The 16,821-nt window shown below is 39.3% G+C and overlaps 1 protein-coding gene across 1 annotated transcript in view; it reads right to left on the bottom strand.

Annotated features, from left to right (window-relative positions):
- The window catches only part of ais (DExD-box helicase 52), a 51,550-nt gene that overhangs the window by 24,343 nt on the left and 10,386 nt on the right, over window positions 1-16,821 (bottom strand). The window contains exons 3-6 of the mRNA XM_070083676.1: window positions 7,336-7,469; window positions 4,385-4,462; window positions 2,605-2,749; window positions 1,771-1,885 (exon numbers count right to left, since the gene is read on the bottom strand). Of these exons, the coding sequence (XP_069939777.1) occupies window positions 1,771-1,885; window positions 2,605-2,749; window positions 4,385-4,462; window positions 7,336-7,469 (472 nt within the window). The remainder of the gene's footprint in view (window positions 1-1,770; window positions 1,886-2,604; window positions 2,750-4,384; window positions 4,463-7,335; window positions 7,470-16,821) is intronic.

Raw genomic sequence — 16,821 nt, 5'->3', positions numbered from 1 at the left:
AAAAGTTCCAGAGTCTAATAAGTAGAGAAAATCTAGGAATCATATAGATTTAGCAATTAAAATCAAAAGAAGGGAGATGTTAGATGAGAAGGTGGGGGTACTGGGATGATAAGAGAAGTATTCTGAGGAATTGTTAAATGTTCATAAAGAAAGGGAGGCAGTGATTTCATGCATTGGGCAGCAAGGTGTAACATCTTGTAAGAGTTCAAAAAGGACAGATCTGAGTGTGGGGGTAGTGCATGAGGCAGTGTGTAGAATGAAAGGGGGTAAAACAACTGGGTGAGATAGAATAAAAAAAGAAATGTTAAAAGCAAGTGACGATAGAGTTTTGGAGTGGTTGATGTGTGTGTTCAATATATGAATGAAAGGAAAGAGGGTACTTTGGGAATGGCAGAGATCATGCATAGCTCCTTTGTATAAGGAAAAGGGGCTAAAAGAGTGTACAAATTATAGGAAAATAATCCTGTTGAGTATACCAGGTAAAGGGTATGGTAAAATTATTACTGAAAGAATTTTGGGTATGACAAAAAACATAGGACTGCAGAGGAACAAGGAGGTTTTTAGGAAGGAGAGGGAATGTGCAAATGAAGTGTTTACATTGAAGTATTTCAGTGAACAATACTTAGATATATTTAAGGAACACTGCTGTATTTATCCCCTGGAAGGCCTGGTCATGGACTTGGCCATGGGGGTGTTGATCCCTAGAATACCCTCTAGGTAGAGTTCAAGTAGTGGAGCTATGTGGCATGCTGCAAGTGTATGGAATAGGTGGTAAGTTACTGAAACTGTGAGGCTTGCGTTAGGGTATGCTGGAGAGAGGGGGTTTATATTCCAGTAATAATTCGTTAGACAGGGATGTGATGTCACCATGACTGATTAACATCTTTATAGATAAGGTAGTAGTAAAAGAATGGAACTCTAAGGTTTTGTAGTGTAGAATTAAAAGATAATGAATCTGATACAAAGTGGGAATTGTCACAGTTACTCTTTGAAAATGACACAGTTCTTCTGGGAGATTCTGAAAAGCTGAAAAGGTTGGTGGAGAAATCTGGGAGGTTATGTAAGGAAAGGAAATTAAAAGTGAACATAAAAAAAAGCAAGGTGATGAGAGTAAAAAAAAATCTAGGTAATGAAAGATTTAATATCAGCTTGGAGGGAAGTAGTATGGAGGAAGGACATGTGCTCAGATATCTGTGAGTGGGCTTTTTGGCAGATGTCTCTATTAAAGACGAGGTGAACCACAGAATTAATGAGGGAAAATAAAAGATGGGTGGTGTACTGAGTCCTCTGTGGACACAGAAATTCATCCATGGAGGCAAAAAGGGGAATGTACCAGAGTATAGACATACAGTGGACCCCCGCTTAATGATCACCTCCAAATGCGACCAATTATGTAAGTGTATTTATGTAAGTGCGTTTGTACGTGTATGTTTGGGGGTCTGAAATGGACTAATCTACTTCACAATATTCCTTATGGGAAAAAATTCGGTCAGTACTGGCACCTGAACATACTACTGGAATGAAAAAAGTTCGTTAACCGGGGGTCCACTGTACTAATATTATTATATGAGTGTGAAGTATGGGTTATAAAATTCAAACTTTTCTATAAAGCAACAATTTTTTAACCTAGCAGCCATTTCACACCGACCGAATACAGACTATTAACTACTAGTCCTTTGAGTCAAGCATTTCAGTGGCTTATGAGGGAAGAACTCTAGCTCGTCTTCTATGGAATTTTGACTTGCATACATAAATAAAAACTGTACTTACCTGTGTGTTTGTCTGGCAAGCTCACGTGTAGGAGAAAGCACAACAGCACGAAATCCTTTCCGCTGCGGACCACCCAGCTGATGCAATATAGGAACCAAGAAGGCAGCAGTTTTACCTATGAGAAAATTCATATTTTGGTCACTGTACCTCAATGAGAGATGGTCAGTGTGTTAAAAATAAATAACACAGCAATAATATTATGTAAAAAAATGATCTTTTCATACATACAATAATTTCAATGCATGCAAAATTTATATTTATTAAAAGATTTCATTAACAAAATAAAAGAATTTACAAATGAAAATACAGACTAAAAAATATATTTAAAATAAAAGAAATATTACAAGTGTTATTTATTAAGCTAGAGGAAAATCATCGTTATTAATATTTGAAGCTAAACTCTACATGGTCTTTCATCTTGAGGACTTGTGGAAGCTTGATTCTAGCAGAAGGAATACTGTATTCAACCAACATGTTAAGAAAAAAATTCAGATGACATAAAGAAGGAATATTCAGTGGACAAAGAAATACCTGTATTCAACTGATCAGGGAAGGCATACTGCTTGACATGGAGGATGTGTACCCAACATAGGGTACACATACATCCTCCAAGTGTAGTCTGAGAATAGAACCACCAGTGGGTAGAGACATGCACATTTTACACCTCTTTGGATAACCAAGGTCAATCCAGCAGTCACCTCATTCAATCAAATACATACTCATTTCAGATGTTCTTTCTGTTTGTAAGTTTTACCTGAGAAGGAACAAAATAATTTAAAGAAATGAAAATAAAAAATCAATTCAAATTCTCCAAAATGGAAGTAAGAGTATTACCTGATCCAGTAGGTGCACAGCCAAGTACTTCCCGACCTTGAAGCATGAGAGACCAAGCCTGCATTTGAATGGGTGTTGGTTCCGCAAAGCCTTGATTTTGAAGGTTGTTTACAATCGTCTTGTTTACACCATAACGATCCACCAACTGTGCAACAGGAAATTATTATTTCTATTATTATTTTAATTTTTAAATAAAAAAATAGCAAATAAAATGATAAGAAATGTGAGGGGTAGTCTGTGGAAGGGAATAACTTCAGCCTACTTTGATATGTATTTGAAAGTGAAGCATGGGTACATCACTGAATAAATATTCAAAGTATAAGCAGTAGATTTAAAAAAAAAAAAAAAAAAAAATTGAATGTGAGCTGAGAATAGTGAAGAATGAAGATGTAAAAGAAGTATATAGCTTAAATAAGGATAACAATCTGGTGATCCCAAGTTTCAACAGCCACCGAGGAAACAACACACCGTATCTCCCCACTTACAATGTTAAGTTTATTCCTAAAAACTCAGAACTCAAAATTTTATTTTCCCATAGACACCCACGTTAGACTTGGAGATGCTAAAATATTCTGTATCTAATTTTGCTTAGTTTTAACAATGAAATTAAAAAAAACATACAGTACTCAGAGGTGTCAGTCTCTGCTCCCTTTCCTTTCCCTCACTCCCATTACTCTCTCTCTCCCTTTCTCTCTCTGTTATTCTCTTATTTCCCTTCTCTCACATTTCCTCCCTCTCCCACTGTATCTGGTACAACACTTTACATTTGTCCTCCAGTCCCCCTCCTTGTATTCCAACCCCACACTATATTCCAACCCCTTAATGCACTCCCCTAAAACACCATAACTCCTCCTTCTGCTCTTCCATTTGTGTAAGGTACAGCAGACCTCAATATAATGGAACTTGGCATAACTGAATTCAGTATAATGGACTTTCAAAATAATGGGCAAAATCCACTGGGTAAACTGTGCTTTTAATACTTTTAGTTTATTTTTATTATTTTTTTTTTTTGCAATATAACTATAAATCATGTGTACATTATTTATTAGGTATAAAGTACCAATGTACTTTTTTTGCAATTTTACAACATTCTTCTGATTTAATGGATACTTAAATAATGCTCCCTAATAGCCTATTATATTGAGGGTTCACTGTAGGTCCATCATTTCCCTATGCTCTTTTTCACTGAATAAAACAGCCAGTTATTTTACATCATCCTCCACCTGACTAACTCTGGAAATTTTCTGACTCTCACAGCCTGGCCTGAGACCAGGGTTTCCTAATGACTTCCTAATTGACCATTTAGTGATTTTATATAGTAACCATCATGTAAAATGAATTAAATGATGCTTCAAATCACTGCAACAATTTTTTACACTAAGTATTGAAGAAAGTTCATGGAAAATTTTAAACATGCTCACATATAAAGCTCTGTAGGAAACAAGACAAGAGGTGCACAAGCATATGCAAATATGCAAAGTGAGAAACCACTTGGACAGAAAAAAAAAAAAAAAAAAAAAAAAAAAAAAAAAAAAAAAAAAAAAACAGGCAAGAGAGCTATATATTTCAGCCTTAGTTGGAGACCATCTGTTGATGAGGGGTCTCTGACCAGGGCTAAATTATACAGATATCACTTACCTGTGTTTCTTGTTTCTGTCCAACTGATTTCTCAGTTTGCACTGATCAATGTTGATGACACTTTAATTCAAGTATGTTGAAAAAACTTACAGATAGGAAATGCATTTTATACAATGAAATGAACATAAGAGATAATAATCACCTTTTCAAATGAATCCAGAGGTTCAGGTATATCAGCTCCCCATACATGAATTCCATTTTTCTTGCGCATGTGGTTCACCTACAAAATTAAAAAAAAATTTGTATTTGTAAATATAAATAATTAAATAATAACCATAATAATAACCATATTAGCAGTTTGGAGGGATATGTTGTGCATCTTAATACGTATATGCTTCTAAACTGCTGTGTTCTGAGCACCTCTGCAAAAACAGTGATTATGTGTGAGTGAGGTGAGTGTTGAATGATGATGAAAGTATTTTCTTTTTGGGGATTTTCTTTCTTTTTTGGGTCACCCTGCCTTGGTGGGAGACGGCCGACTTATTGGCAAAAACATAAACCACCCAGGGAGGTACTACCATCCTGCCAAGTGAGTGTAAAACAGAAACCTACAATTGATTTACGTGATGGTAGGATTGCTGTTGTCATTGTTCTGTTTCATAAACATGCAAGATTTCAAGTACATCTTGCTACTTCTACTTACAATTAGGTCACACTACACATGCATGTACATGCATATACAGTGGACCCCCGGTTAACGAACTTTTTTCATTCCAGTAGTATGTTCAGGTGCCAGTACTGACCGAATTTTTTCCCATAAGGAATATTGTGAAGTAGATTAGTCCATTTCAGACCCCCAAACATACACGTACAAACGCACTTACATAAATACACTTACATAATTGGTCGCATTTGGAGGTGATCGTTAAGCGGGGGTCCACTGTATATGTACACACACCCTAATGACTTCCTAAGAGGTATGATAAAGCTCACGGTTCAGGGAGAGTGACCTAGTAGCGACCAGTGAAGAGGCGGGGCCAGGAGCTAGGACTCGACCCCTGCAACCTCAACTAGGTGAGTACACCCCTCTGGGTTTTCTTCTATTTTCTTATTATTTCTTGCTCTTGTTTATTTCCTCTTATCTCCATGGGCAGATAAGAGGAAGCCGTGTGTGTCGTAGGAGGTGACTAAAATGCTGGAAGCAAGGGGCTAGTAACCCCTTCTGTATACATTACTAAATTTAACCCTTAAATGGTCCAAATGTATATATATGTTTTTTCAACATCTTAATGTAAAAAAATGTAATTTTTTTTTGTTTTACATGTGAAAACGTGTAAAAAAAACTTTTATCAACATTTTTTTTGTTATATTTGAAAGTATATAAAAAAAAGTAGATCTACTTTTGTAGCACTATGAATCTGAACGTCGATCTGTTTGGACCGTTTAAGGGTTAAAAAGAGGAATTTTTGTTTTTCTTTTTGGGTCACCCTGCTTCAGTGGGATACAGCCAGTTTGCTGAAAGAAAGAAAGAAAGAGAAACTTTTGTTTTCATATTTAGGTCACCCTGCCTTGGCGGGATACGGCCGGTTTGTTGAAAAAAAAAAATAATTTTTAGTTACAATATAAATCTTTTAATATGTATGAAATCTTTAAAAGGAAGTCACAGGTAGACAGCAGCCACAACCACCCAGGGAGGTATTACCATCCTGTCACATAAATGCAAGACTGAAACCTATTAGATGTGTAACACTGACAGGATTGTTCATCTTTTCTTTCTGTCTCATGAGCACACGGCAAAGTGGGTTAGAATCCTTCCTCCATACGCCATATATGTTGGAGAAGGCGAATAAAATACTAATAACACCTTCTGTTATAATTACTAAAAAGATAAAGAAGGCAATTTTGAAGTTGGATTGTTTTAATGTACGCTGTAGTAAGAATGATAAGATATGAATGAAAAGGTTGATGTACAAGCAATGAGTTAAATGAAGCTGAAAGGAGTGGAGGAGTTTCAATGGAAAATATTGGCAGCAACATGAGCAGGTGGCAGTATCAACAGTAGCAACAACAACAGTATCTGATAGCAGCATCAGTATTATGGTGCTGGTGATGACAAGTGTTATAGTTCATTTGTTACAGTCCAAACCAAGTCACAGGCTATAAGCCACATCAAATTAAGACAAATGAGTTATTATCTCTGCTATTTATGCCAGAAGAAAAGGAAGGGATGGAGCATTCAGATTCAGTCCAAGAAAAAGGAAGAAAGTTCTGACTTTATGAACTAAGAGCCCTTCACTTTGGCAAAACTTCCCTTTGAAGGATGGCATTTACAAGATTCTCTTAAAGTCTGCAATTCAATTTACAGTGTAATTTCTCAGAGAACCCACAACACCAACATTGTTTGAACAGCAGTCTCACACCATGGATTAGAAGAAAGCAGCAATTATTGTTAAGGAACCGCACGAGCCTAGGAGAATTTTGGAAGCAGCAGCTACTGATTAGTCATAGAAAAGAACAAATACTTGCTATTGTACCACTTGACTTCATCTATGAGGGGTACAATCATGAGGAAATCTACTTAAGAGGTGACTATCACCCTGGACAAAACAACACCCTACACGACAGCCCTACATCCTGAAAAAATGATGCCAACACAGTGTTCCCTCCACTCTGCCAAGTATATAGTCATACCTGTGATTTTCTGTACAATAAACAGACTTAATGAAAATCACTTTAATGGACTTCAAAAAAGGCAAGACAAAATACGCTGCATCAACTGACTGGGAAACAAACAAAATCCGACATTAACAGAATTGTTTATTATTATTACGATCACAACAAAACAACCGCATTTGTATTCACCATAATCACCAGTACTGGCCATTTGTTCTCCCTTATTAGTCTGTTAAATCAATAGTTTACTATACAGTGCAGTATAGCTAATATCAAGTTTATTTTCTACCCTACAGGTATCTTATTTAGATGTGAATTAATTGTATTGTGCTCATAAGAATTAAATAAGGACAAAAAGAGATATATCAAAGAGTAGAACAGATATACAATATCAGTTAACCATTAAATATAGGGTCATAAATACGTTTAACAAAATTTTTTTGAGAATCTGAAAAATGCAACTGAAACTTTTTCCTTTACCTGTTCTTGATGTAATTCAAGCTGTTTCTGCTTGCTATCTTTCTTCTTTTTCTTCTTTCTTCGGTCAGGTGCAGCTTTTCCAAGCTGAACATCTGTCAGCATGCTGAGATGACCTTCTTCACCCTCACTGCCATCTGTAACAAGATTATAATGATAAAATGAAAATAAGGTTACAAAGCTCATAATGCTGATGGCCACTTAGACTTCTGGTTTGTTTATAGAACTAAGAGCCTGACTGATCAGGTCATTAACATGAAATCCAGTCTAGGGCTGGGCCATGGGACAATGATCCCAGAATCATCAGGTAGGAAGGCAAAAAAAAAAAAAATATGAACTTTTTTGCTGTCAACATTTTAGCATGGAAATAATAAATATGGTCAATATTCTGTAAGTGTATTACCACCAGTGTTGATACATTCACTACCAGTGCTCACACACTCAACACCAGTGTTCACACAGTCACCACCAGTGCTGATACCTGTTTGTATAAGGGATTTTAGAAACGAAGTTACCAATCCTGAAGTAATCTGAATGGATACCAAGGAACTGTATTTGCATTGCTCAATAGTTAATAAATGTAAGTCATAAAATTAAAATGACACTCTTAGGTACAAGGCAGGGGTGAGTGTAGAAAATTATGAGTCAAAATGCTTCCTTCAACACTGAATCCAGTTGATTGCAAAAAGTTTTCTTGGGATCTACAAAAAATATACTTTTCTGAATGTGCAAGAGATCCTTTTGTTTACTGACAACACACTGAATATGCCTATTATAAAATTTATTTATGGAGTTACTGTATTGATCTGTCAATTTACATCACTGTACATATTCTTGAGGAAATACAGTGGAACCTAGGTTTTTGTTTGCCCTGGTTTTTGTTGAATTCGGTTTTCCACGATTTTTTTTCATCAAAATTTTGTCCCAGTTTTCATTCATCACCTCGGTTTTCGTCAGTCCGTCGTACCAAACACGTCCACCTGCCCACGCCCACACAAAGCATCCCAAGCGTTCTGAGTCAGTTTGGCTTTGTTTCTCGTCGAGTGAGCATTACCCAGCGCATTCATCCGAAACATTTTGTGATAATCTATTGTTTTTTGTGCTTGTTTATTGAGTGCGACTGCTAAACAACCTACCATGGGGCCAAAGAAAGTTCCGAGTGCCAGCCCTTTGATAAACAAGGCGAGAAACGCAATAGAATTCAAGAAAGAACTCGTAGCAAAGTACGGGGTTGGATGTGAGTGGCTAGGATGTGGAAGAGTTGGTGGATGACCACAAGGAAGAGTTAACCACTGAAGAGTTGCAACACCTTCAACTGGAACAACAACAGATCACAGCTGAGGAAATTGCTTCAGAGGAGGAAGAGAGAGGGGAGAATGTGCCTTCAGGAAAGGTTACTCTGCTGCTGATCTGTTGTTAAACCTCTCCACTAAGTGGCACCAGTCACTGGATGAATCCAAAGTCAGCTGTGTGGTAGCACTGGACATTGCTGGCGCTTTCGACCGGGTGTGGCACCAGGGCCTTCTAGCAAAACTTCAAGCACTGGGAATTGCAGGCTCTACACTACATCTCCTCAGTCATCACCTTCATGGTAGATCTCTAAGTGTAGTTCTCAATGGAACGGAATCAGCAAGACATCCTATTGGGGCAAGTGTTCCACAAGGAAGTGTGCTGGGACCATTCTTATCGAATGTCTACTTCAACGACCTTCTTCATCTCATCCCAGAATCACATGCATATGCAGACGACTGTACAATGACACTCACTTATCCAAGAGAAGAAATGCCAGCTGCTCTAAGCTACATCAATCACCAGCTAAGAGCTATATCAGCTTGGGGAAATAGATGGTAAGTAACATTTGCACCTGAGAAAATGCAAATGATGATGGTCTCTAGGCACCATGATAGTAATGCTGGTGCAGTAGTAAGGATGAATGGGAGGGTGTTCGCACCTGGAGAAGAAGTTGATATCCTTGGGGTGAAATTTGACTCCAAACTAACCATGAAGAACCATGTTGTAAATCTTGCAAACAAGGCAGCCAGGAAGCTTACAGCACTTCGCCGTATCTCGCATCTGCTTGACAGTAGGGGTTGCAAGATACTGTACGAGGCACAAGTACGCTCACACCTTGAGTATGCTCCACTTTCTTGGTTTGCCTGTCCCCCCTCTCATCTGCGACTGCTTGACAGAGTAGAGAACAGAGCAAGACGTCTCATCTCTCGCCTGGACCCATCCTGGATGGATCTGTCATTTCAGCAGAGCCTTCAACATAGGAGGGATGTGGGTGGCCTTACTGTTATGTACAAGGCCAATATTGTCAAAATACCACACTTGGATCCACTTCGAGGACAGCGCGAAACAAGCTTTTATGCCACAAGACGGGCAGAAAGCAGCAACTTCACTCTGGCTGTACCCTTCTCCAGAACATCACTCCATCTGAGATCATACATACCCAGGATGACTCGAGTATGGAACACATTCGTTCAGCATAATGATGTCAACGAGATAACGTCAGTTGATCAAATGAAAATGCTGGCCCACAGATGGCTCCAACTTCATCCTGTTCCCTACTTGTATGTCTCATAACAATAAAAATGCTTTCAAATGAGCTGATGTAGGTAACAGCTCTTAGCTTGTCAATAAAGTTAGGAATCCTTAACCTGTAAATAGCTTGTCAATAAAGCTAGGGATCCTTAACCTTGTCAAACCATGTGTAAAAAAAAAAAAAAAAAAAAAAAAAAAAAAAAAAAAAAAAAAAAGAGAGAGAGATAGAGAGAGAGAGAGAGAGATAGAGAGAGAGAGAGAGAGAGAGAGAGATAGAGATAGAGATAGAGATAGATAGAATATATATATATATATATATATATATATATATATATATATATATATATATATATATATATATATATATATATATATATATATATATATATTTTTTTTTTTTTTTTTTCAACAAGTCGGCCGTCTCCCACCGAGGCAGGGTGACCCAAAAAAGAAAGAAAATCCCCAAAAAGAAAATACTTTCATCATCATTCAACACTTTCACCACACTCGCACATTATCACTGTTTTTGCAGAGGTGCTCAGAATACAACAGTCTAGAAGCATACACATATAAAGATACACAACATATCCCTCCAAACTGCCAATATCCCAAACCCCTCCTTTAAAGTGCAGGCATTGTACTTCCCATTTCCAGGACTCAAGTCCGACTATATGAAAATAACCGGTTTCCCTGAATCCCTTCACTAAATATTACCCTGCTCACACTCCAACAGATCGTCAGGTCCCAAGTACCATTCGTCTCCACTCACTCCTATCTAACACGCTCACGCACGCTTGCTGGAAGTCCAAGCCCCTTACCCACAAAACCTCCTTTACCCCCTCTCTCCAACCCTTTCGAGGACGACCCCTACCCCGCCTTCCTTCCCCTATAGATTTATATGCTTTCCATGTCATTCTACTTTGATCCATTCTCTCTAAATGACCAAACCACCTCAACAACCCCTCTTCTGCCCTCTGACTAATACTTTTATTAACTCCACACCTTCTCCTAATTTCCACACTCCGAATTTTCTGCATAATATTTACACCACACATTGCCCTTAAACAGGACATCTCCACTGCCTCCAACCGTCTCCTCGCTGCTGCATTTACCACCCAAGCTTCACACCCATATAAGAGTGTTGGCACTACTATACTTTCATACATTCCCTTCTTTGCCTCCATAGATAACATTTTTTGACTCCACATATACCTCAACGCACCACTCACCTTTTTTCCCTCATCAATTCTATGATTAACCTCATCCTTCATAAATCCATCCGCCGACACGTCAACTCCCAAGTATCTGAAAACATTCACTTCTTCCATACTCCTCCTCCCCAATTTGATATCCAATTTTTCTTTATCTAAATCATTTGACACCCTCATCACCTTACTCTTTTCTATGTTCACTTTCAACTTTCTACCTTTACACACATTCCCAAACTCATCCACTAACCTTTGCAATTTTTCTTTAGAATCTCCCATAAGCACAGTATCATCAGCAAAAAGTAACTGTGTCAATTCCCATTTTGAATTTGATACCCCATAATTTAATCCCACCCCTCTCCCAAACACCCTAGCATTTACTTCCTTTACAACCCCATCTATAAATATATTAAACAACCATGGTGACATTACACATCCCTGTCTAAGACCTACTTTTACCGGGAAGTAGTCTCCCTCTCTTCTACACACCCTAACCTGAGCCTCACTATCCTCATAAAAACTCTTTACAGCATTTAATAACTTACCACCTATTCCATATACTTGCAACATCTGCCACATTGCTCCTCTATCCACTCTATCATATGCCTTTTCTAAATCCATAAATGCAATAAAAACTTCCCTATCTTTATCTAAATACTGTTCACATATATGCTTCAATGTAAACACCTGATCTACACATCCCCTACCCACTCTAAAACCTCCTTGCTCATCCGCAATCCTACATTCTGTCTTACCTCTAATTCTTTCAATTATAACCCTACCGTACACTTTTCCTGGTATACTCAGTAAGCTTATTCCTCTATAATTTTTACAGTCTCTTTTGTCCCCTTTCCCTTTATATAAAGGGACTATACATGCTCTCTGCCAATCCCTAGGTATATATATATATATATATATATATATATATATATATATATATATATATATATATATATATATATATATATATATATATATATATATATATATATATGCAGCATAGGGGAATCTTTATTCAGGAAACGTTTCGCCACACAGTGGCTTCATCAGTCCAATATAAAGAGGAAGGCATAAGGAGAGGAGGAGTATGAGGTAATCAGTCCCTCAGCCTGGAGTCGATGTGTTCAGTCCATCAATCTTGTAGAATGTACAGCATAGGGCCGTAGACGTGGCTTATATACTGTAGTGAGGTGAGGTGAAGCAGGCGGAGGCGGGGTCATAGTGGTACCATCCACTAGTCGAAGTAGGTCTTCGTCCAAAGGTTGAACAAGTGTTGAAGAATTCTTTGTAACAAGATCCCATGATGCTGCAGTGTCTGACAGTTGTGATGAATGGTTTGAAAAACCGACAAGTTGAAGATTGAGACACTTATGCAGCATATGGGAATCTTTATTCAGGAAACGTTTCGCCACACAGTGGCTTCATCAGTCCAATACAAAGAGGAAGGCGTAAGGAGAGGAGTAGTATGAGGTAATCAGTCCCTCAGCCTGGAGTCAATGTGTTCAGTCCATCAATCTTGTAGAATGTACAGCATAGGGCCGTAGACGTGGCTTATATACTGTAGTGAGGTGAGGTGAAGCAGGCGGAGGCAGGGTCATAGTGGTACCATCCACTAGTCGAAGTAGGTCTTCGTCTTTGTATTGGACTGATGAAGCCACTGTGTGGCGAAACGTTTCCTGAATAAAGATTCCCATATGCTGCATAAGTGTCTCAATCTTCAACTTGTCGGTTTTTCAAACCATTCATCACAACTGTCAGACACTGCAGCATCATGGGATCTTGTTACAAAGAATTCTTCAACACTTGCTCAACCTTTGGACGAAGACCTACTTCGACTAGTGGATGGTACCACTATGACCCCGCCTCCGCCTGCTTCACCTCACCTCACTACAGTACATAAGCCACGTCTACGGCCCTATGCTGTACATTCTACAAGATTGATGGACTGAACACATCGACTCCAGGCTGAGGGACTGATTACCTCATACTCCTCCTCTCCTTACGCCTTCCTCTTTGTATTGGACTGATGAAGCCACTGTGTGGCGAAACGTTTCCTGAATAAAGATTCCCATATGCTGCATAAGTGTCTCAATCTTCAACTTGTCAGTTTTTCAAACCATTCATCACATTATATATATATATATATATATATATTATATATATATATATATATTATATATATATATATATATTATATATATATATATATATATATTATATATATATTATGTATATAATATATGTATTATATATATATTATGTATATATTATATATTATATATATATGTACATATTATATATATATATTATATATATTATATATATTATATATATATATTTATATATATATATATATTATATATATATATTATATATATATATATAAATATAGGGAGGTACCACCTCTAGAACTGTTATGGGGACCCTCATCCTCAGAGAAAAGAATAAACTTGCTTCTGGGAAAACTCAAGATTCTCCCTGAAGCTGTTTGAGAATTTTCTCCTACCACCCCCTATATTATGTATATATATTTTATTTAAAGACAAAATACATTGACAAAACATTCACAAAAATATGATACAAAGTAAAACAACATAGGTAACTCAGGGCTACATCTCGAATACTTCGTCCAGCTCCCCTGCGGTGGGCCGCGTGCCCAGAATGCTGCAGGCATTTCCTCTCTGGATCGCAACACTGAGTCTCTGAAAGAGGAAGCTGGTCGCCCTGTGGTCCTTGGTTTCTATGATGAGCTTTTCACCCAGCTCTTTGAGGAACTTTAGAGCACACTTGCCCCATGCTCCAAGGGTCTCCGACCCTATTGGAATGAAGTTATAGCAAGGGGGAAGGTCTTCATATTTTCGGATCTTCTGGGTCTCCCTGTGGCTGGCAGCTCCACCCCCTTCCACTACAGAGTATGGCAAGTAGGTGTCTGCCAATGTGGCAGCACAGGTGTAGTCCCAGGCAATCTGCTTTCCATCCTTCCAGGGTAGCATAGTGGCTCCATCAGGACGCTTTTGACTTCCATCAGACCTCTGTACTTGGGGTTCCCGTTGAGCTGGGCAACGGGCTGTGGCGAGGCTTCTCTTTATTATGTCATTGATCTCCTCATGTCTGGCATACTTCCCTTCTGCTGTGTGGCACACGAGACCATGGAGTCCGAATTGATCAGCTGTCGCCCTGCCGCAAATACACCTATGTTCGGTGAGGATGGGGGCGGCTAGGCGAAGAGCAACACCAATCCGAATGGCCTGTGGGTCGAGACGGGTGCCCAGGGAGGAATTGGGAACAGCTAACAGGAAATCTCCTGAGTGTGGTGCCTTCACTGCCAGGAGACGAGCTTTGTTCTTTCCTGAAGCATTGGAGAGCATTGTGTTGGCGATTTTTTCCATGATCGGTTTGTCCCAGTGGGACTGTTTGTGCTGTTTGGGAGGAGCTGGTCTACTGGAGGAGTCTGTAAGGGTGTCCCACCGAATTGCTGCTTCAGTAAACCTGGGGTCTTGAGCTCCTACCAAGTCTCTCAAGCGTTCGGGCACTATCTTCTTGACTAATGCACTGGAAGCCAAACACGAAGACAGAAAAGCAGGTAAAGCAACATGCGTTGCTTTACGCACCCCTATACCTCCCAGTCGCACTGGGAGGGTTGCCTGATCCCATTGCTCATCCTCTAGTGACAGGTTCAGTGCCTTCTTAAAAGTTGATCTCAGGTGTGCATCATATTCATCAAGTGTTGGGTTGTCAAAAGAGGGTGCACACCTCAAGAAGTAAGTGAGTCTTGGCATAGTAAGACACCTTGCGAGGAGATACAGAGCATCATGGGCATCAAGATCGCTTATTCTCTCCTCCATTCTCATAAGGTCATTCAATTTGTCCCTGAGGACAGTATCGATGGCCTGGTGACCCAGTGGTGCCCCCAAGAGGGTACTGTTGGACGGAGTTGTAGTTGAGATTTCCGGGAGGATTCTTCGAACAGCATTGATTATTTCCTGGTTCGCTGTGATGATTTCACACTTAGAGGGATTGAGGATGAGTCCCAAGCCTTCTCCCTGTGTTTTCACCAGTTGTAGGTCCTCCACGAGGGACTGTTCAGTACCTGCCAGAGTGCCGTCATCCAGGTACCAGATATTGAGCTCACTGCGTAGGCTGGAAGTTAGTTCTCTTACTGCCAAGCAGAAGAGAAGTGGAGCAAGTGGGTCACCCTGCTGAACACCCTCTGATGATTGAATTTCATGTTCTCCAAACAAAAGAATTGAGGGTTTGCTGTAGCCGGCTGAAATGAAGGGAAAGAGACTGGGGAACCGAACCCGAACAGCTGGCAAAACAGCATCTCTCCTCACCATATTAAAGGCATTTCTAAAATCAAGTTTGACTATGGCCTTGTCTTCTGGTAGGTCCCTGATGTAGGCCCTTGCCGCATGAGCTGCAGCTTCACTGCCTTGAGAGACCCCAAAGCCCAGTTGGTGTGGCTGGAGTAAAGTGGCAGCTTCTAGGCGAATGTTTCTCACTGCTGCTTTGGCAACGAGACGGCGGAGAGTGTTTCCAACTGCAATGGGTCTGATTCCCCCATCCCTCTTCTTCAAAGCACATAGTGAGGCTCCAAAAAATAAAAGGTTTAATTTCTTCTGGGATTCGCCCAGCCAGGCAATTGTTGACGAAAGTTGTTAATTTGGTGAGAAGAATTGATGCAGATTCACCGAGTACATATATATATATATATATATATATATATATATATATATATATATATATATATATATATATATTCTATATGAATATTTATTAATAAACAGAATACATTTACAGAAAACACAAACATGAATACAATGGTACAATGTATTAAAGATCATGAATTTCCTCCAGCTCCTCTGAAGCCAGACGCGAGCCAAGTATGCAGCAAGCATTTCCCCTCTGGATGGCTACGCTGAGGTGCTGGAACACGAAAGTGGCTGCCCTTGGGTCCCTGGTGGTGTCGATGAGTCTGGAACCCAATTCTTTGAGGAAACGTGTGGCAAAATTAAAAGACGGGTTTCTTACATCAGGTAATGCGCAGTGATCATCAAAACTTTAATCATTAATTTTTCATATGCATGGTAAAAATATGGAAGACTGGCTGGATGAATAAGATAACCACTCTTACAGAACTTTACAAAAAAAAAAAAATTCCCATTCTTGTTGCCATTTTTTAAAGAATGAATACATATACAGTACAGGTGGCCCTCCACATTCGCGAGTTCCACTTACGCAAGCTTTGAACATTCACGGATTCCCAGCCACCCAATCATATTTATGCTTCCTGCCGTGTCCCTACTACCCTCCGTCTTACCCCTTCAACTGGCAGCCAGCCTGCCAGTCCGCCACTCAATCAGTCATTGTCCAGTTACTCTTCCCGTTGGTCTGTGCTGTTTGTGTGTCCTACCGTACACGTGTGTTTGTGTGGTGGTGCAAGTATGGCCCCCAAGCGAGCAGCAACCACTATTGATGAGCCAACCCCTAAGCGCTCATAGAAAGTCATGACTCTGAAAAAGGTGAAATTGCTACACAAGTGTAGGGCAGGTTATTTGAGCAGTTCTGCCATTGGAAAATTATTTATTGTAAACAAAAGCACAGTGAGCTCTATCAAGAAAAATAAGGTGAAGATAAGGGCGGCACTAGCATCTGCTGCTCCTCCCTCAGCCAAGCAAGTGTCACAAGTAAGAAACAGTGTGATGTCTAAGATAGAATCAGCATTATTTGTGTGGAT

The sequence above is a fragment of the Cherax quadricarinatus genome, chromosome 10 (assembly GCF_038502225.1).
Source record: "Cherax quadricarinatus isolate ZL_2023a chromosome 10, ASM3850222v1, whole genome shotgun sequence".
Lineage (NCBI taxonomy): Eukaryota > Metazoa > Arthropoda > Malacostraca > Decapoda > Parastacidae > Cherax > Cherax quadricarinatus.
This window is presented reverse-complemented; position numbering and strand designations above follow the sequence as displayed.